The 25,592-nt window shown below is 40.4% G+C and overlaps 1 protein-coding gene across 1 annotated transcript in view; it reads right to left on the bottom strand.

The window, feature by feature from the left end:
• Positions 1-1,084: 1,084 nt before the first annotated feature.
• Positions 1,085-25,592, bottom strand: part of LATS2 (large tumor suppressor kinase 2) — a 55,206-nt gene continuing 30,698 nt past the window's right edge. The window contains exons 3-8 of the mRNA XM_081951665.1: positions 13,868-14,000; positions 11,651-13,197; positions 9,241-9,823; positions 7,445-7,627; positions 6,743-6,849; positions 1,085-4,465 (exon numbers count right to left, since the gene is read on the bottom strand). Coding sequence (XP_081807791.1) covers positions 3,971-4,465; positions 6,743-6,849; positions 7,445-7,627; positions 9,241-9,823; positions 11,651-13,197; positions 13,868-14,000 — 3,048 coding nt within the window. The 3' untranslated portion in view covers positions 1,085-3,970. The remainder of the gene's footprint in view (positions 4,466-6,742; positions 6,850-7,444; positions 7,628-9,240; positions 9,824-11,650; positions 13,198-13,867; positions 14,001-25,592) is intronic.

Genomic DNA, 25,592 nt, shown 5'->3' on the forward strand with positions numbered 1-25,592 from the left:
GCATTGATCTGAACCAAATTTCACGTTCACCTGCATTTATGAACTTTCGGCTGCCTACTTGCTGCCAGCAGCTGCCCAGCCCTGCTCTGTGTCACCACACCCGCTGCATCGCATGCTACTACTCTACCAGCTGGGATGTTCTTTTGTGCAGTGGCCAGAATCCTTTTTCATGTGCCAGCCAGGTTTTTCTTTCACTGAGGGCACAGTCGGAAGGGCTGAGGGCTATGGGCAGCCAAAAGGGAAAAGATGGGGGTGAGATAGATGGATGGGGGAATTAATGTCCTTTGTTGTTGTTGTTAGTTGCGAAGTCGTGTCCGACCCATCATGACCCCATGGACGTTCCTCCAGACCTTCCTGTCCTCTGCCACCCTCTGGAGTCCATTTAAGCTCATGCCTACTGCTTCAGTGACTCCATCCAGCCACCTTATTCTGTCATCCCCTTCTTCTTTTGCCCTCCATCCTTCCCAGCACGAGGCTCTTCTCCAGTGAGTCCTTCTTCCTTCTCATTAGGTGGCCAAAGTATTTGAGTTTCATCTTCAGGGTCTGGCCTTCTAAAGAGCAGTCAGGGTTGATCTCCTCTAGGACTGACCAATTTGATCGCCTTGCAGTCCAAGGGACTCACAGTCCCTTTACCTCAAGTCCTTTATCTTACACTTAAGTACTTACCTTAAGTATTCCATTAGCACTTTGAATATTCTTTATTTTAACATAGCTAATAAAATGTGTATTTTTTAAAATAAAAATGTATTGTGATAAAGATGAAGATTTAGTTTGATCTATCACAATACATAACAATATAATGCACCAGGTATAATCAAGACCAATATTTTGATACTTCACTTAAGACAACTTTACCTCATGCTTACCTGGAACTACTGCCACTAAGCAGAGCGGTCACATGACATTTCACTTAATGACCATGCTGCTTGGTGACAGAGTTGCCAGTTCCAATTAGGAGTTGCTAAGTGAATGAGGAATCCCTGTACCGAGTCCATGCTGATCTTCAGCTCAACAGACCACAATTTTGGTTTAATCTTCCAACAAATTTCATAGCCCATAAGAACCCAAAAGAGACATCTTGGAGTTTGATTCATTTTTTTTTAATAATAAATTGTGCCAGCAGAAGCTTTCAAAAGGCAAATGATAAATAAATAACAGTTAAACTGAGTTCCTGAGGAAGAACCTACCACATAAAAGGATGACAGATAGATGTAAATATAAAAATGGCATTATATAAAAAGTAGTAATACTGAATCTTTCATAAACCACCACACCACAAGCACTGCATATCTCAGAACACTCCTTTCATACAAATGTAAACAAATACACAATCATTTTGCTTAGTTTACTCTGATGGATTTAAAGATGTTGTTTTAGATAGTATCTAGACAATGGGTACGATATGATAGATTAAAATATTAAGAAATAACATATGGAATAACATAGGAAAAACTGAAGCTTTAGATTTAAAAACATAAAATAAGCAAACACACAGTGGAATATTGCCCTCAAATGTTATTGCAATCAGTTATTTAAAATAGGACTGTTAAACTAATCTGAATTAAGGATTTGAAAGAAAAATCTATTTAGGTATATATAGAATATAAATGATGATATTTATGGCTTAATTATCTTTAGCATTCCATTATCACTTTGAGTATTCTTTATGTTAACATAGCTAATAAAATGTGTATTTTAAACAATTAAAAAAAAATCTTAAATGTATGTTTGTATTTTGATAGAGATGAAGGATTAGTTTGATCTATCATAGTACATAACAATATAATGGACCAGGTATAATCAAGACCAACATTTTGATACATCACTTAAGACAACTATGGCTGCCACCTAAATAGATTCTGTTCTGTATATACTTGGTTAAGATAAATCTCTCCACTTAAACAGGTCATAAGTTCACAGCCTTGGAGGTGTCAGCCTTGCTGTGTTTACATAGTAGAGATAAACTATTATGTGATTGTACCATCTCTGATTTTCTTTATACTGATGACATAGGGCTTACCTGCAGATTGAAACGAAGTACACCTCCATGCTTTTATCATGTATGTAGTTTCTAGATCTGGAAATCATCACGGGTAAGCAAAAAAGAAAACATACCCAAGATTTGTTAATATTCATTTGGTCTCAGAGATGCTTAAATCAGATGCTGGCGCTCATTAAAACCCAACATTCTTCATTATAGACTATGCTAGGAAACTGATAACAAGGGAATGATTAGTCCAGCAACATCTGAAGGAAGAAAAAGTTCTTTACTCTTGCTTAAATGATTAAGGGAAGCTGCACACTTTGATTTTTCCACCATAAAATGCAATCACGACAATGAATAATTGCATTTTAAGGAGGACTAGAAGAACCTGTTGATGAAGTGTATGCATTGTAGATAAGAGTCCCATTTTCAATCTCCAGCATATCCAATAAAAGAGTCTTAGACAACAGGGTTTTGAAAACCTCTGTTTTAAAGAAACAGCTTGCTAAATTACCCTGCACTGCCTGGAGTCAGTACATTATACCTAATCATCTGAATCAATAAATCAACTTTATATGTCCAATACATTCCAGAAATTCATTGTCACTTAGCATTATAGCTTAGAAGAGTCCTATAAATTTTTTAAAAAGAATATAAGGCTCCTGATTCCATTTTAAGGCACAGAGAACTGAACATTCTCATTATATATTTCTGCATACAGATACTAAATGATAATATTCATGAATACTATATGGCAACTTACAAACACATTGAATACTGTGCACTGTGCTAGGTAGATGGGCCATAGACTTTGATCACAAAGTGATCTTGAAAGCTATGGTTTGGTGTTTATCCTTTTATAGGAGGCTAAGTATCCTATGAAGTTAGACAACTGATTAAACCAAGCTCTCCTTCCCCCTATACACACCACCAATCCTTACATGAGTTAGAGTTTTGCCATTTGTCTTAGAGAACATACACTACTATTGCCAAAAGTATTTGCTCACCCATCCACAAAATCAGAAGCAGTTGTGAGTGAATACTTTTGGCAATGTAGTGTATAATAGATAGCACGCAATCATAATAGAAAAACCATCCACACAATACTTTATCAGCACACCTATTGAAGGTCTAAAGTTAAAGATCTTCATTAAAAATAGATGCACAGGACCTGCCTGTGAATGGCAAGAAAAAGGTCATTTCAAACAGAAAAACAAAATAACACAAGCCATGCAACACTCTCCACACACCAATCATTGATATCACATCCTGACTGCCACTTGCTCAGACTACGATTATACTAAATTCCAACATATTTTTCAAAAGGGAAATAAAAGCAGCTTTGACAATTGTGTCAGAATTTTGAAATGTGGAAAAATATACATCAAGATTAGGGTCTGAATACAAAAAAATGGCACCGGTAAATTTAGGACATTAGACGTAATACATTTTTTTCCTCTGACTAAATATTATTGCACAGATACTTTTAATCAAATGTTCTTCGATCTTATGTATTTTCCTAAAATGTGACATAAGTGCGATGGATTCCAAATTTTAACAAATGAGAAAAAGAAGAACAGCAGCATGATTTGTCAAAAGTTAATTCCTATAATTTAGTAGGAAAAAAAACCCTGCTATAAACAAAAGTAAGTGCTCTTTGCTCACTTAAAATAAAATAAAAAATAGCACAATGCCATAGAAGCATGTAAATGCAACAGCAGATAAGAAAAAGTTGGTTAAGAATGCAACACACCAGACTTTAGAAACTAGACTGAAATCTGGATTTCAAGTGCACTCATCAACAAAGCTATTTACAGTTCTATATGGCCTAAAATCCGAAACAGTTAGCATTTAGAACCTTCTTTTCAAGTCTTTCTTTCCCCAGAATTGCATGATCCTGAACTGGAACTGATCCTAACCAAGAACTATGTAAGGAAGACCCTAAATTTATGAATAAAGTTTTGTTTTAGGATTCTGTACAGTCATTTACACATATACAGGTTGACAGGCTCCATTCTGATCCAGCCCATTTTTGTCTTCTGTATCAGGATTTCTAGGCTGGTTTATATCTAGCCCAGAAGGCTTTGGATATCTGAATGGGTATCCATTGTCATCAAAAAACCTTCGGAAAGTGAACTCATAGAAGGCATGTTCTGTATGTTTGCCATTAGATGAGGCCTGAGGGTCCCATGCCCTGGCATTGTCTTCACTGGAGTCATCCCAAGGCCCATCTTCCTCAACTGGATCAAAATTGGAAGTATCCATTGGATGGCTGATCTTTGGGACGTAAGGAGCTGGCTGTCTGCGGATGTCAGTGGAGAAGTCTATGGAGTCAAAGAAGGTGTGAGCCTTGATATCATCTGCTCCATTTCTTCCAAGTCTCTCTTCAGCGGAGCAACAGAGTTTTGTGATAAGGTCGCTAGCTTCAGGACTGAGCTTAATCTGAGAGGGAATGTGCAGAGTATTCTCCCAGTTTATCACCTAAAAAAATAGAAGTATACAGTTAATGTTGAATATCAATCTGCATGAAATGCAAGACATCCGCATGCAAAATAATTCTGCAGTTGTTTGGTACTCAAAGACAATTCTGCCTTTTGCTTTATTTTGTATGTATCACCTCACTTACAAAGAGAGCAAATTTAATAGATAACCAGATCACGGCAGAAAGACTCTTACTTCATAAAGGGATTCTAGGAAGAAATTTAATTGCATATTTAGCATAGTCCTCAGTTGACTCAGTTCTTTCATCATAATCTTGTTGAAGTCTTGCAGTCTCTGAACCAAGGAGAGTAGCAAATATTTAGTGAAACTACAGATACCATTGTGCAAAGGGGCCCATCTCACTGCTAAATATGCCCTACTTAATGATCGGAAGAAGCAAAAATGCTTTCAAATTAATGCACAGATAATTCCAATAATCTCCACACAACCAAAAAAACCCTTAAATTGCTTTACTTTTACATAAAGAGACCACTTAAGTCAGGGGTGTCCAAACTTGGCAACTTTAAGACTTGTGGACTTCAACTCCCAGAATTACCCAGCCCGGGGAATTCTGGGAGTTGAAGTCCACAAGTCTTAAAGTTGCCAAGTTTGGACACCCCTGACTTAAGTGATACGCCTATCTAAACAAATGATATCCCACAAATAACCTGATCCACCTTTAGAGGGACAGAGATGCCCAGGGATATAATATAGTAGTCTACCATGTTTCCCTGAAAATAAGACCAGGTCTTATATTAATTTTTGCTCCAAAAGACGAATTAGGGCTTATTATTATCTTGTTAGGTCTTATTTTCGGGGGAATACGGTACTAAATGTGTCCGTCTGGCGGACAATCTTAACTGGGGCTTATTTTGGGGTGGACCTTATGTTACAAGCATCCTGAAAAATCATGCTGGGGTTTATTTTCCAGGTGGCTCTTATTTTGGGGAAGACACGGTAGTACCCTGTCTATGTATTATATATACAATATAAAAATCAAGAGTTTTGATTGCCAATATAGATATACATTAGCTCACATATAAAGCTATTTTGATTAAGTATTTAATAACAATCAATCCCATTTAGAGTTCATAGGTGTATGTGTTTGCGTGAAAAAGAGAACAGTTTTAACTTTCCCCAAGGACAACACAATTATATAATAATCAATAGGAAAGAATACGTATATGTAGATCGGAGTTTAACTGTGGAATCCTTGGTGCTCTCTTTGCTTGTCGATGTCTCATTACCCAACTAGAAAACATCTTCAGTGCTAGTATGAAGTTTGCTCCCTGTCTACTGTATATACAGTAGCTTGTCCTACCAATGTTGGTGGGGATGTAGTTATTTCGTTAGTGGTACCTTGATTGGGGTATTTATTTTCTGGTTTTTACTCTTATCTGAGTGTCGGCTGCTAGGGATTCTGATCTTTTTGTTTCTTTTTAGTTTTTTATTGTCTGTTTTGAATGGTATGTAAACATAGTTTATATCTATGTGTCTACTGATGGCTGATTTGTCTGAATGCCACGCTTTCAGGAATTCCATCGCGGTTTTGGATTAACTTGGTCTGGTATATTCAGAGTTTCCAAGCTGAAACCATATTTGAGTCTGTCCGTGTACTGAGAGATTAAGGCATTTTCATTGTGTCTTCTGACTGCTAATTGGTGTTCGTGGATGCATTCTGCTAGTCTTCTGCCTGACCTACATGGTGGCTGTTACAATCCTTACAATCTATGTTGTATATAACCCTATTTTTTTCCCTTGGACTACTGGATCTTTGGATATACTTGATTTACTTGGAAGGGCTTTATTTGGTTTGTGTCCTATAGTAATGACATATAATTGTAATAGTCTATTTGTTTACTGGTTCTTTCTGAGATGATTTTAATGTAAGGTAGTCTGACCCTTTACACACACACACACACACACACACACACACACACACACACACACACACACCAGTGGTGGGTTCCAGCTGGTACAGGTGTACTGGTGGCAGCTGGGAGCAGCAGCCAACGTACCGGAATGGTGCTATAGAGGGCCCACCCCGTTCCTTACCTCTATTTGAGCTAACCGAGCCATTTGTGCACGCACAAGCAGCGTACAGCACCTGCGCGACCTCTGAGCAGCTGGAGTGTTACAGGGCAGAGGGTGCGCATGTGCCCATGGTGGACCCCCGGCCCTGTCGCAGTGTACCAGTTGCAATGGGATCTGGAATCCACCAATGACACACACACACACACCATAAATATACATAAACGTAACAATAAGTGAATATACCTTTAGCTGAGTTTCTGTAGGAGTTGATGCCAAAAATGGAGGCTGCCCCACTAACATCTCAAAGAGAATTACACCAACACTCCACCAATCACAAAGCTGAGTATATCCTGAAAGGTAGGCAGAAAAATATATGTTTTCATTGTTTCGTGCTAGATTTAAAGATCATGATTATTACCATCACCATCAACACTACCACCATAAGGTACATCCCATTATAAGCAGGCTTATTAAATCTTTTAATCTAAAAAAATGAAATCATGGAAATGGTTCATTTAGAACCCACTAATGCAAACAAAATGTGCATTCAAGAATATTCAGTTTATTTTATTCACTGAACTTGTAAAGCTAAGAAAACATACAAAGCATTGTATTCTTCATAAAATTTCACCTATCCTGAATGTTGTCATCTGTTTTACCCAATATTTGTTGTAAAAATGGTTTTGCCAAGTCTGTTTTCATGGAAATTGTCTAGGTCGGAAAGTCAGTTATGGATTTTCTGTAACTCTATCTTTGTTATAAGAAAAGATGAACCTCCTACAGCTTTTAAGAGTTTATCTAGATATGGATGGCATATTCAGACGGTAAATAACAGTTTAATAAATAAATGAACAGTTGGATTTAAGATGATATTAAATAGCACAAGTGAGAACAACAGGGTCTCAAAGTAACAATGCCTTTCTAACAAAGATAAAAACCATCTACCTTTACGTAGAAGAACCTCTGGCGCGATATAGTTGGGAGTGCCAACTAAGGAATGGGCTAAGCATCTCTGATGTTGCTTTTTAACTCTCTGCTCCAAGGTCTTCAACCTGTCTCCGCATCTACAATTAGATACATCGTCCCAAAGATCACTTGGCTCCATGCTATCCTGCCTGATGTGACTCCCTTTCAAAAGAAGACAAACAAAAACAAAAAAGCAGATTACAATCAAAGATCCATACAAACATTCCCAAATTACAAAACAAAAGCAGACATTATTCAAACTGAATTGCATTACAATATTCTAGATATGAAGAATGCAATTCATTGATGTTGCAATTTGTATTAACATTTTTCTGTGGGTGATTTATTTATAAAGAGTTTCCTTTCTTGCCACAGCTGTTAAGTGAATCACTGTAGCTGTTAAGTTGGTAACATGGTTATTAAGTGAATCTGGTTTTCCCATTGACTAGAAGGTCACAAAAAGTGAGCCATGATCTCTGGTCACTGCAGCCATCATAAATATATGTCAGTTGCCAAGCATCCAAATTTTGATTACATGACAGTCACAAGTGTGAAAAAAGATCATACCGTATTTTTCGGAGTATAAGACGCACCTCTTTCCCTCAAAAAAGAGGCTGAAATTCTGGGTGCGTCTTATACACTGAATACAGCATTTTTTTGTCTCCTGAAACCCTGCCCCTTCACCAAAATGGCTGTGCATAGCTTGTAGGTGGCTTTCAGAGAGATCCTGGGGGCTCAGGAGGGCAGAAATGAGCAAAAAATTGGCCTTTTTTTGCTCAATTTCCCCCCCTCCCAGCCCCCAGGAGCACTCTATAAGCTTCCTAATGCCCCTTTTTTGACGAAAAACGGGTCCGTTTTTGCGAAAAACGGGTCCGTTTTTGCAAAAAACGGGGCCGTTTTGGGAAGGTTTGCAGAGTGCAAAACCTTTTTAAAAAAAATTTGCCCCTTCAAAACCTTGGTGCGTCTTATACTCCGTTGCGTCTTATGCTCCTAAAAATACGCTAAGTCACTTTTTTCAGTGCTGTTGTTAACTTCAAATGGTCACTAAATGGTTGTAACTTGAAAACTAGCTGTACTGATTTTGTGTCTGTTCCTAGTTTTATTCTTATCTTTACATTCCTACTTAGTCTGCCTTCCACCCTTTTTTCTCTACTCTTCAATCTCTTACCAACCTTACCAAAAATTCCCTGATTCTTCAAGGTTTCACTTGCTATCTCTACTTGGAATTCCTTCCCAAAACACCACAGGGTATTGCCTTTCTTATGTCTTTTAAGATATTTTACATCGTTCTGTTTAAAATATTGATGTTTTTGATGTTTTGCAAACCGTTCAAAGAACTTACCTAATAAGTGAGTTATGAATTCTTCAAATAAATAAACCTTGGACACTATCTTAAATTTCTACTGTATTTCTGAATATTCTTCAGGAATGGGCTTTTTAAACAGCTGTGATGTATATTTTTCTATTTTAGCCTAACCCAATCTGGCAGTCTAATTGAATTCTCAGTTAGCTTTGCTTTTCAAGAAAGTTGTCAAATTAAAGAGTCGTTGCATTGCACTTCAGCTTATCCAAGGATGAATAAAAAAGAACATGCACACTTCTACTATAATAACCCTGCACCCAATCCCTCTTCTTTTCTGGGCAACATGTTTACATTGTAAATTTGTAAAAGAGAGATCTGGTTCTTATACCCTGCAAAGTGACAATTTAGTAACCAAAATGTCAAAGCCTAGCATTATTAGTTATTCCTTTTTAAAACTATATAGGCACTCTACCTTTCTGATAGTATTTTGAGTTATGTGTCCACCTGAATCCAGTGCAGAGGCCAAAGTCAGTCAGTTTGATGTGTCCGTCAAGATCAATCAGGATATTATCTGGTTTGATGTCCCTATGAATAAATCCCATTTTGTGGACACTTTCTATGGCTAAAGTTAGTTCAGCAATGTAAAACCGAGCTAATTTTTCTGGGAAGACTTCCATTCGGATCAACAGGCTCATCATGTCTCCTCCTGGGATGTAGTCCATCACAAAGTACAGGTTGTCCTTATCTTGGAAGGAGTAGTAGAGCTTGACCACCCATTCATTGTCTGCTTCTGCAAGGATGTCCCTTTCAGCTTTGACATGAGCCACTTGGTTACGGTTGAGCACATCTTTCTTCCTCAGTGTTTTCATGGCGTAAAGAGCATGAGTATCTACTTTGCAAGCAAGGCAGACTTCACCGAAAGCACCAATGCCTAGAGTCTTGATTTTTACAAACATCGATTTATCCATTTTAGCTCTTTTCAGCCTGTTATAGTTTGATTCTTTCTGGTAGAGAATTTTTCTCATCTGCTCTTGCTCTGCTTCACAAAGCCCAGCCTTAGTCAAAATCAGGAGGTGGGGGAGAGAGAGGAAAAAGAAGCAAAATAATCAGTATCATGGCAACAATTATCAGAAACCTACACAAGTATGTTAGTTATACTGTAACTCTAAATTACAGCCAATCATCTTTTTGTCCAATTCTCAAGTTCTAAGCTAGTTTCCCCTTATTTGGAGGGAATCAGGTTGGGGGTAGAGCCGTGATAGCGAACCTATGGCACGCGTGCCATAGGTGGCCCGTGGAGCATGCAAGGTGTTGCCCTGTCAGCTCCAGTGCACATGTGCACACTAGCCAGCTTACTTCGGCCTTCTTTTTTGGACGTTTTTCGCCCCCCAGAGGCTTTCCTGAAGCCTCCGGAGGGTGAAAAACAATCTAACATGCAAACTGGAAGTTTGGGAATGGACTTCCGGTTTGCATGCTGGGCCGTCTTTCGCGTTCCGGAGGCTTCAGAGAAGCCTCCTGAAGCCCCCGGAGTGCGAAAAATGGCCCTACGGGCAAACTGAAAGTCTGTTCCCAAACTTCCGAGTTGCCCATAGGGCCCTTTTTCACCCTCTGGAGGCTTCAGGGAAGCCTCCGGAGGGTCTTGGGGGAGGGGGGCAGGGAAGGCTGTTTTTGCCCTCCTCAGGCTCCTAGAAAGCCTCTAGAGCCTGGGGAAGGCGAAAAACCGGTCCATCACATGTCAAAAGCGGGGGCGAGTGGGGTTGTGTGTGCATGTGCGTGGGGTCACGCACATAGCATTATGGGTGTGGCATGCCCGTGCACGGTCTCCCTGCACTCTCCCCATTTTTGGGACATGATGAGGAAAAGGTTAACTATCACTGGGATAGAGGGTCTACCAGAGATGGTATTCTGCTGGTTCGAACCGGTTCGCCTGAACCGGTAGCAGAAATCGCGGGTGGCTCCACCCACCCACCCCAGCTCTATGGCATCCCATGCATATGGGCTCACATTTGCGAACTGGTAGGGAAGGTAAGTGAATACCACCCCTGGGCTCTACATTTTTAAATACAGCACAGATTAATTATGTTCAGGTTTACTGCCTAAATAAGCCAGGCTTCCTCTAACATCTGCCTGGACAGTCCAAAGTCTGCAGAGAAGGACCTTCCCATTAGATATCAGGGGAGGAGTATATTCAGCATAGGCCTCCCCAATGAGTTTTTCCCAATGTGTTCAGAATCGTATTCATTTCATGACACTATTGACAAACATAAAAACTGGTTGGATTCAATACGTGCAATTGTGAGAATTGCTTTTTTAGGTCAGTTTGGTATAATGGTTAGAGCATGAGGCTAGAAAACAGGAGACTGTGAGTTCTAGTTTCACCAAGCCAGCTGGATGATCTTGGTCCAATCACACTCAAGAAACAGAAAATGGCAAAAGAGTTCTGCAATCTTGCCAAGAAAGTGGCAGGGACTGTCACCAGAATAGCCCTTAATCATGCTGGAGGAAAACTTTATATCTATGTTTTTTTATTTAGAATAGAATAGAATAGAATTCTTTATTGGCCAAGTGTGATTGGACACACAAGGAATTTGTCTTTAGTGCATATGTTCTCAGCGTACATAAAAAGACATGAAAAGATACATTCGTCAAGAATCATAAAGTACAACACTTAATGAGAGTCATAGGGTACAAATACATGTTAAAGGAACAGGAATGTCCTTTTGGTTTTAGACGAAGTGATGCTGTATGTAAAAAAGAGAAAGACCTACAAACTTGCTTTTCTTTAGATACAGCACTGTTATGTATGATTTATGTGTGCATGGAAAGTCCTAACGTAACAAGTTTTACAAAATCAAATACACCGCCCCACAAAAGTAAATCACCTTGGCCATTTCCTGCTCTAGCTGCAGCCGGCGATTCATTTTCTGCTGATAGGTCTTTATAACATTCTCCACGTGCTGCTCCATGTAGAATTTAAAGGCAAATGGTGAGTAGCTCTTGATTCGGGACTCTCTCTTCTCTTCATCTTTGCCATTCTTCCGCACTGGGACTGGGGAGGTCTGTATTTGCTTTTTATCCTTGCCCACTTTTTCGGATTTAGCCGTCTTGATTTTGTCATTCCTTTCTCCGTTTTCCTCAGATTTGTTGCTTGATGAGCTTGGGATTCTCCGAATGGTTTGTTCCATTCCTGGACGTAAACAGTTCATATCAAACTGCTCTGAACTGTTGGGTAGCAGCAAATGTTTGGGATATGGCGGTGGAGGACACCTGAGTTCCTGATTGCTATAATCAACATCTAACTGATAGGCATTTGCTCCTCCAACAGGAAGGGGGTGCTGCTCCATCATTCCTAGGTTGTCGAGTGCCGAAGACTGTGAAGGTAGCCAACCTGGATGCGCGGGGCCTACAGCAGTCTGAGGTTCAGGCCTCATCACTCTTGTGCTCTTCACTGGCTGGAGAATATGAGTAGCTGTGACAGCCGTGATGGTATTTGGAGAAGGAATGGAGGCCTCAGCTTTGCCCGAAGCAGCCTGCCTCATAGGTACGGGCATTTGTGGCTGGTGGTTGTTAAAAGAATTGGTTCTACTGGGGACACAGGCGTCGGGCCTGAAGGGTACATGTTGCCGTGGAGAGGCTTCCAATGCTTGGCTCTGTAGTGAATCACGACGGGATGAAGAAGAGGAAGAGGAGGAAGAGGTTGTTTGCCACTGCTGAATCTGAGAGTTATTCAAATCATATAGGTCCATATTCAGGCTATTCCTAGATGGGGTTAAGAGACCCTGGGGTGGGCTGTCTGAAAATTCATTACTAAACGGAGCACCTCTGGTGATTACGTGAATTGGATGAGAACTTGGGATTGGCTGTTTGTGATGGGAATGTGGCATGTATAGACCAGCCGGTGCCTGCTGGAACCCATGGCCAGAATTGTTAGGTGCAACAGCTGCTTTGTTAGGGAGGCTCGGATACCCTCCTTCTTGTTGCATTTTGTTTTGAAAAGAATGGCTCCGCTGAATTCCATATCCAAGACTCTCACTCTGCACCATCACAGGCTGTCTGCCGTAATGTGGACTATTTGAGCCATGGGTACCCTGCAACTGCAAAGCTTGGTTACTATGACCTGCCACTGGATAGCTGATGACCGGGGAATCCATGTTAGTAGGGTAAGCTTTCTGTTGAAGGTTGCCAGGAGTGTTGTGGGAGCTTAAGCATGGTGGCCTTTGTACAGGAGCATTCATGGTTGCAGACTGAGAAGCAGAAAGTAAATAGTCCATATATGGCCTGGGAACTTCACTGAGCACATTAGCAGATTCAGCACCAAAGCCAGTGCCTTCGTAGGCTGGGTTAGTTATCTGGTGATAAGGTGAAAAAGATTCAGTGGATCCTTCAAAACTTGGCCTTCGGCTTACACTGCTTGGCATTATACTTTTTCCTGTGGAGAATAACACAATGAATGGATTAACATCAGAAAGATAGGTATATGAATAAATGCTGTTCTTTCTTTCAAACACACACAGACACACAGAGGGAGACAGAAAGAGAGAAGGAAGGAGAGAGCCTTATGTAACCATGCCAGATTTAAAACAATTATTCACTGTGTCCACTGTTTAAGCACTGGTTCCCGGTCAAGTTTACTTTTCGTTGTGCATGAAATCAATTTTGGGGAAAAAATAAAATGTTCTTGAAGTTTCTTTATAAGCATATTGGTCTTGCTGCACATGTGAAAGAATGGGGAAAGAAAAATAGTGATGTACATAGACTATGTTGTTCCTTTTATTTTTGTGCTGAAAACAGCATGGAATTCTTACATCTAGTTTTTCCCTTGTAAAAGGAAATTTCAATCGCAAATCTTTTAACATTAAACGCAATGGAGTTTCCGCAAGAATTCCACCCAGTTACATGAGAGATTATCACATAAAATGATCTAGTCATGGAACTTCATGTAGAGATTTCCATAGGACCATCATCTCTCTTCCTCCTGCCTTATACTGTGGCGCTACATCTAGCGAAGTTAGGAGAGCTGAAGTCTTAAATCTGGTGTACATTCAGAGCTAGATCCACCTTGAAATAGTTGAGAAACACATGATTTGTAACTTGCTTACCTGAAGAGGTCTGCTTAATTACACGGACTATTTGTTCATTTCTAGGGTCTAAGTATCCCATCTTGCTAATATATTCCAAAGCTGCTTCAATGCTTCTGCTCCCAGTCTGTTTGAGAGCTCTAATAGCCATTTCCTAGACAAAATTAAATAAACACAAGATATCTGTAAACAATCTGGAAATATTTTATGCAATATAAGTACAACGAACTGATGCATTTTATTGATGCATTATATCTGAATAGATTATGCCTTTAAAGTAAAAGAAAAAACGCAAGTAATATTTATTTATTGTATCCTGCCTTTCCTCCAGCAGCTCAAAATAATATAGATTGCACTCCTCTGATTTTCCCACAACAACCATTTTATGAGGTAAGTTGGGTTTTGAGTAGTCCAAAGTCCCCCAATCAGAGATGGTATTCAGCCTGTACTGACCGGTTTTGGAGAACCGGTAGTGGAAATTTTGAGTAGTCCGGAGAACGGGTAAATACCACCTCTGACTGGCCCCGCTCCCATCTATTCTCTGCCTCCTGAGTCCCAGCTGATGGGAAGGAAATGGGGATTTTGCAGTAACCTTCCCCTGGAGTGGGGAGGGAATGGAGTTTTTACAGTAGCCTTCCCCTGCCATGCCAACCAAGCCACGGCCACCAAGCCATGCCATGCCCACCAAGCTATGCCCACAGAACCAGTAGTAATTTTTTTTTAAATCCCACCACTGCCCCCAATGAATTTCTGTGGTTGAGAGAAGATCCAACCCTGAGTCTCCCTGGTCTTAGTCCAGGCATCTGAACCACTACACTCTATGTACACTCTATATAACAGAAAATGTTATATTAAAAGAGGCATTCTTTCCTGCACCATCTTTCTATAAACACTGGTAGCAAAAGTAATTCCCATTTTCATTTTTTAAAAACAAGCATAGCTGCATGGTTGTTTTAAGGTTTTTGTTCAATCAGTTTCAAGCTTCAAAATGTACAACCCAATTAACTGTCTATTCAACTAAAAAGGGAAAACAAGGAGGTGTTTCGAAAGGTCTAGAAACCCACATATTAGGGGTAGAACAAAGCTTTCTAGAACTAGTTGGCTGAGAATGCTCACTAACATCACTAGCAACTCAAGACACAAACTCAAATGAACTAGGTTTTGGCCTGTAGCTAGAATGCTCCAAATATTTTAAAAAATATTCAGTTCTACAGGGATACCTGTTCTAACCTAGGCTTCCCAAGAGCATGAAGCAGACCTCGTCCTGATAAAAACTTTTATTTAGGTTAAAGGGAATTCCTCTCCAGCAAAGTCCTGGCAAACAGTCTTTCATGAGCTTTTACAACTACAGACCTTTATCAGGCTTGGAGACTTGCCAGGCTGATATCATCCAAATGCCACACTGTAGCAGCAATTACTTGGCAAGAAGTCAGGAACAGATCTTCACCCTAATGAACTGAACTAATTGTCTCCTGCAAACTCCCCTCCCCTTTCGCTCCTCTTTATTCCCTATGGGAGGGGCCATTCACTGCCCACCTGTGCCTTTACTCTTGAGTCGGCCCTTGTTCCTTCACTGTTCCCTTATCCTGGCAGCTCTGTGCATGCGCACATCAGGAGCAGGTTCCAGCTGTTCTTTTGCCCCACTGATATCTGACTCTGAAGGCAGCTGATAATTGTTGGACAGCCCTGGCCCCATCTCTACCTCTGACGCAAAGCACTCATCAGAGCCTTCCCCAGACTAAAGGACTGGCCCATGTTTCTCCCCAATCTCCTCACTGACTGAGTCTGCCACCAGCTCCACTGGCCACTGGCGGGCCACAACACCACCCTGCAGCAGCTCTTCGTACAATATGCTGCAGATGGCATCCTTCATATTCTTTTAAAATAATTAATATGAGAACAAATAGTTGGGGAGTACAGGGTGGCCAAGAGAGCAGAGATGGCAGGAGACAGGCGGGTGGGGAGAGTTGAAATGTATGCCATTGTCATAAATGCAAGTAGGCTGCCATGTGGCCGAATTACGATCACATGACTGTGGGGCCTTGCTGTGGCCATAACTGCAGGACCAATTGTAACTATCATTTATTCATTGCCGTCGTAACTTCAAATACTGGCTGAATGATTGGTTGTTAAGCAGGGACTACATTAACCACCCCCACTTGGAGAAAATAAATATCGTTTCATAGCCAGAAGTTATTTCCATGCACTCTTTACCTAAATACTATTTCATCAAGGCTGGAATAGCAGCGGACAGCTTCCCCTGTTTTAGCCTCTGTGTTGGCTTACTTCCCCACTCACATTGGCAGAGGATAGGACTCCAGTTGTTTTATAAGACTGCCCAGCGACATTTTTCATTGAGAGGGGGGGAGGGAAGGGAGCTGGTTGCCAGAGTATATTTATAATCCTAAGTAAAGATTGTGAAAGAACTTATGGAAAGATTCCTCCTCTTCTCAAAAACAGACAAGAATCCTTTCCCCAAGGATTGGTATGCCTGAAGGAGACAACAGGCAGTTCAAGAGGTGGACCAAAGGAAACCGCTAAAAATCCCATCCTTAATACAAACATAAACAATGTGCTTTTCCATTCACAAGAAGGACGGGCAACAGATGCCGGAAGAAGATCCAGAGCTCTTCAAGGGAGTGGCAGAACAATGGGCTTCTTCAAAAGAAAGGAGAATTAGCCTTTTAAGGAAAGTTCATTGTGATTATTCATGCTGCTAAGTCTCTGGTCCACTGGAAGCTCAAGGAAGACAATATTGTTTCCCAGAACACATGGTAATTTCTATTTCTGGGCCATTTATGAAGGTTTTATAATGGTATACTCAGGGGCCCCGGCTTCTGCAGGATATGCCCATGATTACATTTTTAAAATTGTACCTGTTACATACATTAAGGCATTAAGACAACAAACGTGGAAAAATACCACACACAAAAAAACACACACACACGGGAAAACTGGATCAACTTCATTACAATAGACCTCCACTGAGCACAAGGTAGTGGCTGAAGGGATTTATTTAGCTACTTGGGGATGGGCCAGCAGCTATTCAGCTCTATAAATACTCAGCTAGTCCTAGGAGACGCAATCCTGAGTTGGTGAATGAAACTGAACCTTTACATAGGGTTTAAAAGGAAAACCTGAGGGGGAGGCTTAGAAATTAGAGGAGCATTGATGGAGAACAGTTCTCAGGACATGAGCGGGAGTCTAAGAGAGCACACACCTCCATCTAAATGATAAATCATTATAATAAGAGGTTAGGCAGACAGGTGAGTTTAGCAATAGTGCATGGAAGTAAACAAAATGAAATTAAGGAAGAAAGCTATAGAGGTAGAGAACTAGTAGAGATATGGGCCTATCCCATAGTGCAGAGGACCAATTTGCAAATAATTTGAATGAACTGTTTCAAACTTCATGCAAGCACACCTATTTCTCATTAAAGCGGCCATTTTTTTCCATGCTTCTACGCAAGCCTGCAAAAAGAAAAGAAAGGGTATGGCTCCTTTAATGAGTCAACACATTAAAGCAGCTGCCTCATTTTCACAGGTCAGCTAGAACAAAGATGAGGCTATATGGTTGAACATGGTTACATTTGTATGGAGTTTTAAATACTTTTTTTGACCTTATATAAGCATGCTTAGACTTATTATCTAGAACAAGGGTGTCAAACTTGCATTGTCAGGGCATCGTCACATGACATATCGTGACTTTTTTCCCTTCCACTAAACCGGGCGTGCATGACGCATCCAGCCTACGGGCCATGAGTTTGACACCCCTGATCTAGAATATACTTGGATAGTGTTTTCTGGATTGAATTCTTTCTCAGGAAAACTGATGTGGAGAAATGGAAATATTCAGAGGCTGAGGGTCTGCAGGGATAAGACAATGTCATTTCATTAGCAAGGTAACAATTCTTCTGCTGTTATGGAGGTTTTTTTGGCTTTTTTGTATGAAAACACTCCAAAGAGGGAAAAATATTAGAATTACTCCATTCCTTGGTGATGAACAGATGCTCTCTTTTGTCATGGATATGCTTCTGAGATTTCATAGGAGTGGATGATATGACAGAGAAAAAGATTTGTAAAAGTCATCCTGCATGATGGAACGAAACTACACATCTCACTTTAGCTTGGTAAATAATTCTGTGACTGATTCAGCAGTCATGATGCACAATGGCGTAAATAATGTGGAACCCATGACATTGTGGTTTTTGAGGTTCTGGAAGCCAAGTGCAGGTTTCTAAATAGGAAGTTGAGAGGATCAAACTATATTTAACTGAAAAGTTATATAGCTCATATGTGCAGAGATGGGTTGTTCTGGCATTACTGCTGGTTCGGTGCGTGCCCCGCATTTGCTCATAAATAGGTCTGCGCATGCGCAAAATGTTTTTAAAAATGGGGGGGGGATTACATTTGTTCTATGAAAATTATTCTGCGCATGCGCAAAACTGAAAATCAAGATGGCACCGCCATAGGAGAACTGGTTCGACAGCGTGAAGGCTTGGGTCGCTGCTGGTTCCAGTGACTCAGGCCATCAAATCACTACCGGTTCGGCTGAACCAGTCCAAACCAGTAGGAACCCACCACTGAATATGCAGAATCAGCTACCAGGAAAACCTGAGGAGTGTGAAGGAATGCATGGGCAGAAGAATCCAATTTGATAGTCACTGTGGAAATAATACTGTGTTTAAAAAGAAGGTAACAATTTAAAACAGGATAGAACTAGTAGCAGATCCATCCCATCTCCAGCCAGGAAAATGAAATGAGCTGGAAAACATCTGGTTCGGCATCAATCACCTCTGCAGAGTTCAGGTAAAAATGTTTGATTATTAAAAAGTAGGACATAAACGAACTATAAAGCAGGAAAATCAAAGCAGGCAAGCGCTCACAGATGACAACACATATGGCAGAGATGTTTCCATAAAGGCATACAGCCTAAGTGTTCAGAAGTGAATATTAAAAGTCTTTGAGCCAAAACTCTGTGTGTGTGTGTGTGTGTGTGTGTGTGTGTGTGTGTGTGTGTGTGTAGGGGGAAACTGGGGTGCTTGGGGGATCAGAGCTATAGGGCTAAAAAGAACGTTAATGACGAAGAGACAAATAGGGACATATAGTTATCTCAGCATAAAAGTCTATGGGAAATACTGTCCTTGGCACTTCAGAAAGAAGGCACAATGTCATATTATAAACTAGAAATTATAGAAGGGCAAATTCCTAAAGAAGAGCAATATAACTAGGACATGTCCCCAAGGTAACTTAGTAGTCAGCACATAGCATCCTAGTGCAAATATCCGTATCTGAACTGATAATTTAATGAGAGAAATCTGAGGAAAGATTGTGCTGACAAGATACGTTTTACGTTGAACAGGCAAATGAAAAACAAATAATTCCTCTGGTTCAGATGGAATCCGTCCAAGAGATTTTAAAGCACTAAAACATAAACATGCTGATCCTTCAGCAAATATATGTGAGATGACCTTCAGAACAGGACCGGGCAGTGGTTCCTTTTTGTACAGGAACCAAGAAAGCTCCAGGAAACATCTGTTCTGGGTAAATGGGTGCCAAGTGTTATTAGAGTTAAAATGATCGGGTTTATAGGAAGATAAAGCCTGTTAAGGAATCATCAACATGGTTGCCTCTCTGACCTTTTTGAATTTTCTGAGGGCGTCAACAAGCATGTGAATGAGGTAATCTAGCAGACAATGGCTGCCTGAGCTCTTTAAAAGGCTTTTGAAAAGGTTTCTGAGAAAATACAGCGAGCACATAAGACAAGAGCTCTCCTTAACTCAGTCATTGACTAAAGAACAGAAAATAGAGAGGAATAATCCATCAATAATGTATACTAGAGAATTTAAACAGTGAGAATTTTCCAGCATACCAGAGGTGGGCTCCTACCAGTTTGGACCGAGTTACTACCTACCAGTAGGTAGTAACTCGGCCTGCCACGCCCCCGAACCCGTTCTATCCTCGGCACTGCCATCTTGATTTTTGGTTCTGCGCATGTGCAGAACAATCTTCATTGCAAAAATGTAACTTATTTCAACTTTTCTAACATTGTGCGCATGCACAGGCCTTTTTAGGCGCAAATGCGCACAAACACATTTTTTGTGCAAAATGTGTGCCGAACCAGCAGTAATGCAGGCAGCAAGCAATCCACCCCTGCAGCATACATATTGGGGCCCTGCTTTTGAATTTATTCTACGGTCATTAACCTAGGATTAGCAAGTGAATTGACTGATTTTGCTAGTATTGTATCCATTTATTTAGGGAAATTCATACAAGCAAACAAGAACACCCCCCCAAAAAAAAAGTAATTCAGTATATAAACTGATAGAAATCTGAGGTGGCAATGATTGATCCAAAAAGTACTGTTGGGCTTAATAAAATAAAAGTGAAGTATCATTAGGAAATAAGATGAAAATTAATAGTTTCAGTAAGATGCCATGATTTAATCAGTAATGCATTCATACATGGAATATTTTTTTATAACTATCCTTCAAAAAGGATGAAACAAACACTTAAATTGATCAAGGGACCTAATGTATGAGGTATCTTCCTTTTTTAGCTTCTGAAATAGTCAATTGGGAGGGGGGGAATATGGTAGAAATATTTAAAATTTAAATAGTTCAGAAAGGAAGATTTTCTCTCACAGTATTGAAGTCTAAGGTCATCCAATAATCCTGAAAGCTAGTTAAATGAGGAAAAGTAAAAGAAAACTCTTTGCAAAGTAACAACCTAAAATAAATCATTACTACCTAAGAAGTAATGATGGATTTCAGTTGATTGTGGCTACATTTTTTTGATATTCAGAGACAGGATGTCTGTTGGTATCGTTTGCTGGGATAGGAGAGCATTATTCATTCATATCCTGCATCTTTCTGACCTCTATGGGAACTAATTGCTATACAGGCAGTCCTCGACTTACAACACTTCCTTTAGTGGCTGTCTGAAGTTACAACAGCACTGAAAAAAGTGACTTATGAGTATGACTGTCATCCCCATGGTTATGTGATCAAAATTCAGACGCTTGGCAACTGACTCATGTGTTGGTGGCAATATTCCAGAGGAGTGGTGGGATTCAAACAATTTAACAATTGATTCTCTGCCCTAATGACGAGCTGGGTAGACGGGACTTGGTGGTCATGTGACTGGGTGGCCGTGGCCAACTCAACATCACACACGTTGATGGGCGCTTTGCCTTAGCTGTTACAATGTAATAAGGAGAAGTGGTTTCTGTAAGCAGGGCAATGAAGATTAGGCTAAAAACAACACCAGAATGTTTCCTTCCTGCCTTCCTTACAGGATTAGCCCTGTAAAGTGAAAAAAACAAAACAAAATGAGATTTCTTCCAACAACTAGTTTTCCAAACTGCTTAGAAAGTTAACAACCGGTTCTCCTGAATAGGTGGCTGAATCCCACCACTCCTCTGGAATATTGCCACCAACACATGAGTCTGTTCCAGAGTCATGTGATCATCTTTTGCGACCTTCTGACCAATAACCATATTACCAATTTAGCAAGTGCTGTGATTCACTTAACAACTAAGGTCATTAAATGAGGCAAAACTCACTTAACAGCATTTAGCAATGGAAATTTTGGGCTCAGTTGTGATCGTAAGTCGAGCACTAGCTGTATGAGATAAGCAAAATTCTTTTCTTATGCCACCCATAACTTTTTAAACTAGAGCAATTTTCTATTCTGTTTCCCTGAAAATAAGACCTTCCCGGATAATAAGCCCAATCGGGCGTTGGTGCGCATGCGCTAAAATAAGCCCTCCCCAAAAATATTGCAACACAGCAGCAGCCATGAGCTGACCATGCTCACCATCTCCTGCACCTTAAAAATAATACGGCCAACTGCTTATTTTGGGGGTCAAAAGAAAATAAGACCCTGTCTTATTTTCGGGGAAACATGGTAGTTACCTATGAATAATATGTAACCTTTTTTTTGCTGTTTAGTCCTTATTGCCACACCTGTTTGACCATAAGATACAACTTAATTGGCGCTTTCACCTGGAAGTAATGATAATCCTCAATGACTATATTTTCTAAATTTGGATGACTGCACGTTTCTCAAATTCAGGGCTACTAGCCAAGACCGTCAGGCGAACAGGTCAAAATCTGTCCTTTGCCAATTTGGCTAGAATGACAGGCTCAGAGCTGATGGCAATGTCCCAAAGGTGCTTTTTCAAGAGGCAACTGGACTTTCTGCTTTTTCTTTGAAGAGGTGTAGCTTCTCATCAAGAAGCTTCTTCAGCTCTGACTGGATGGTGGGGAATGATGAGAAGCCAAACGTCTTCAAAGGATGACAAGCGAAAGACAAGAAAGTCCAGTTCCCTTGTGAAAAAGCACCTTTGGGACAACCATGACCTGGATGACTGAGAATCTCCATCAACATTTATGCATGTCTTTCTGCTACCCAAATGTAAGGGTTACATGATAAATTAGCTAATAATAGCAATCAGCACAGGGCGTACCAGAAAATATGGCTGGGATAAAAAAAACAAAACCAATGAGATTTTCATTTAAACTGCAGAATGATTCTGTGAAAAGCTTCCCAAGTGACCTTCAGTCAGACAACCAAAGGTCAGAATTCTGCGAACTGTTACAACTTGGAGATAAGTGTGTCTGTCATTTAGCATTATCTCTGCTAATCCTAGCACTAATATCCATTTCAAAAAGAAGCAGTACAAATCTTTAATAATAATAAGCAAAATTTTAAAAATGGATGTAAACTGATTTACCGTATTTTTTTGGACTATAAGATGCACCAGTTTAAGACACACCATGGTTTTGAAGAGGTAAATTAAAAAAAAGGTTTTTGCTCTCTGCAGGCCTCCCAAACTCTCTGCATGCCTCGTTTTTTGCAAAAAAAAAAAAAAGGGGGGGGGCATGCAGAGCTTTGGGAGGCTTGTAGAGTGCTCCTGGGGGCTGGGGGGGGGATGAGCAAAAAAAGGGCATGCGGAGGCTTTGGGAGGCTTGTAGAGTGCTCCTGGTGGCTGGGGGGGGGGTGTGAAAGGTCCATTTTTAGCTCATTTTAGCCCTCCCCAGCCCCCAGGAGCACTCTGGAAGGCTCCCAGACCTTCTACATGGCCATTTTTGCAAAGGGGTGGGGGTTTCGGTAGGCCAAAAACGCTGTATTCAGTGTATAAGACGCACACAGATTTTCACCCTCTTTTTTAAGGGAAAAAGGTGCATCTTAAATTCTGAAAAATAAGGTAATTTCTATAACAATGTAACTGGATGCCACAAACTGGGGCAGGCCATTTTATATTTTCAGTGGCATTTCCCACGTTTGCAGGAAAATCAGTATAGCTTTAGACAACTATATTTATTTATTTGGATTAAAGGATCCATTTTATACAGCCTTTTATTTTAATCTTTTGAATTTGTTCCTCTAGTAATTGTATATTGTCAAAATCTTGCTGTAATTATTCTATTTTTCAGACTGAAAAGACAATAAAGTTTTGAATAAATATAACAAGTTTCGTATTAGATCAGATCAACATATTGTTTCGAAGTCAATCTCTAATATTGTGGATTGAAATACCTTTTGAATACACACACTGAAAATGTAGTGGTAATGTTGAAAGTAACTTTAACAGCCACAGTTTATATGCTTATTTCTCATCAATATGTAGCAGCTGAATTTGTTTCACTGCATTACAATGTAAAATCTAAATATATCAAATCTCTGACAGCCCTCAATATGCTATTTATTCAATATACAGAAGTCCTCAGTTAATGACTCCCCTATTTAACAACCGTTTGAATGTAGGACAGTACTGAAAAAGCAGTTCTCGAACAACTATTATAGCATCCTGTGGTCATATATAATTTTGCTTGTGACCTTCACAGCTGATTTATCACAAGCAAAGTAAATGGGAAAGCTGCCACAAGTTGTAGTCATGTGACATTGTGCCGATGATTCACTTACTGACCACAGTAGAAGTGACATCATGAGTTAGATATTGTCATGTTTCACTTAATGACTGTATCATTTAGCAGAAAGTTGCCTATCCCAATTGTGGTTGTTAAATGAGACTATCTATATATCCTACCTTTCTCCCTTGACACAAGAGGGGTGGCGCGTTGGCTCAACAGTTAAGACACTTGGCTTGTTGGCTGGAAAACTGGCAGCCCAGGTTCAAGACCTGGAATGTGGCGAGCTCCCATTCTTGCCCCAGCCAACCTAGCAGCTCAAAAGCATACAAATGCAAGTAGATAATTAGGTACCACTTAGGTGCAAAGGTAACAGCATCCAGTGACATCACACTGGCCACATGACTGTGGAAATGTCTTCTAATAGTGCAGGCTCAATGGACTTGAAATGGAGAAGAGCTCTGACCCATATGATTGGCAACAATTAGCATAGTAAAACGCAACAGAACTCCTTTACCTTTACTTGCCACAAAAGAAGCGAGATTTTGCAAAAGGAAAGAACGGGTTCTGATATTGTTAAATCTTAAAAACATGCCAAAATAGTTTTGAAAACCTGGCTTCAGAAGAGCACTTAATGCTGAGTTGAAAAGTCCGCAGCAACTTATGGCTGTGCAAACGATTAAGGAAGCTCTGGAATGCGTAGAGGAAAAGCTGTTTTCCCGGTTTTGTTCTGGCTCTGCCACTGGATGTAAAACTCAACTGAGTCAGCTGAGAGCTATATTTCTTTAAAAAAAAGCTTCCCATCCTCTACATAGCAATACCCAGCAATATGTTCAGTAAGGAAATCCAACGATATTTCGGAAGGGAAAGTTCGCCAACATCTTCAAAGGCAATTTTTAAACCTGGCTGACATGTTTATGAATTCAGACATGGCAGTTTGCTAATTTACTAAAGTAAGTCAAAAGAAGAAAGGTTCCCATTTGCAAGACAGTAACAGAATAACAAGAGTTGTAAGGGACCTTGGGGGTCTTCTCGTCCAAGCCCCTGCTCAGGCAGGAAACCCTATCCCAGCGATGGCGAACCTTTTCAGCACCAAGTTTGGGACGCAACCTGGAAGAGGAACTGTCCAGGGAACATGCCCATGCTGGAAAATGCATGCCAGCCAGTTAGACTTCCGGTTACTGGCGCACATGCGCGCATGACGATCAGCTTGCCAGCGCGCATGGTCATGCCAGAAAAGGGAAGACCAGCTCTTCCAGTTTCCGGCATTGCCACACACATGAAGGCCAGCTGAACATCGGCCATGCTTGTGCGCCAGTAACCCAGAAGAGAACGGGGGACGCCACACATGCCATAGGTTCACAATCACGGCCCTATAACATTTCAGACAAATGGTTGTCCAACCTCTTCTTAAACACCTCCAGTGTTGGAGCACAACTTCTGGAGGCAAGTTGTTCCCCTGATTAACTGTTCTAACTGTCAGGCAATTTCTCCTTAATTCTAGGTTGTGTCTCTCCTTGATTAGTTTCCATCCATTGCTTCTTATCCTGCCTTCAGGTGCTCTGGAAAATAGGTTGATCCCCTGTTCTTTGTGGCAGACCCTCAAATATTAGAACACTGCTATCATGTCATCCCTAATCCTTCTTTTCATTACTTTATTACTTCAGTTCATTCATAATAGCATAACCATGTTGAAGGATCTCAGATGCCATATTCTCCTCTGTAAAGAACAACATATGCAAAACAGCATTCAAGCAAGATGCACTTGCTTGTTTATCTTTAATTAAAAATAGTGATTGATACGTGGCTTTTTAAGAGCAATGAGTTGTGATAACAGGTCCTCCCCCCATGTTCTACTAGTTATCATCAAGA

The sequence above is a fragment of the Natrix helvetica genome, assembly GCF_964273705.1.
Source record: "Natrix helvetica genome assembly, chromosome: 4".
Lineage (NCBI taxonomy): Eukaryota > Metazoa > Chordata > Lepidosauria > Squamata > Natricidae > Natrix > Natrix helvetica.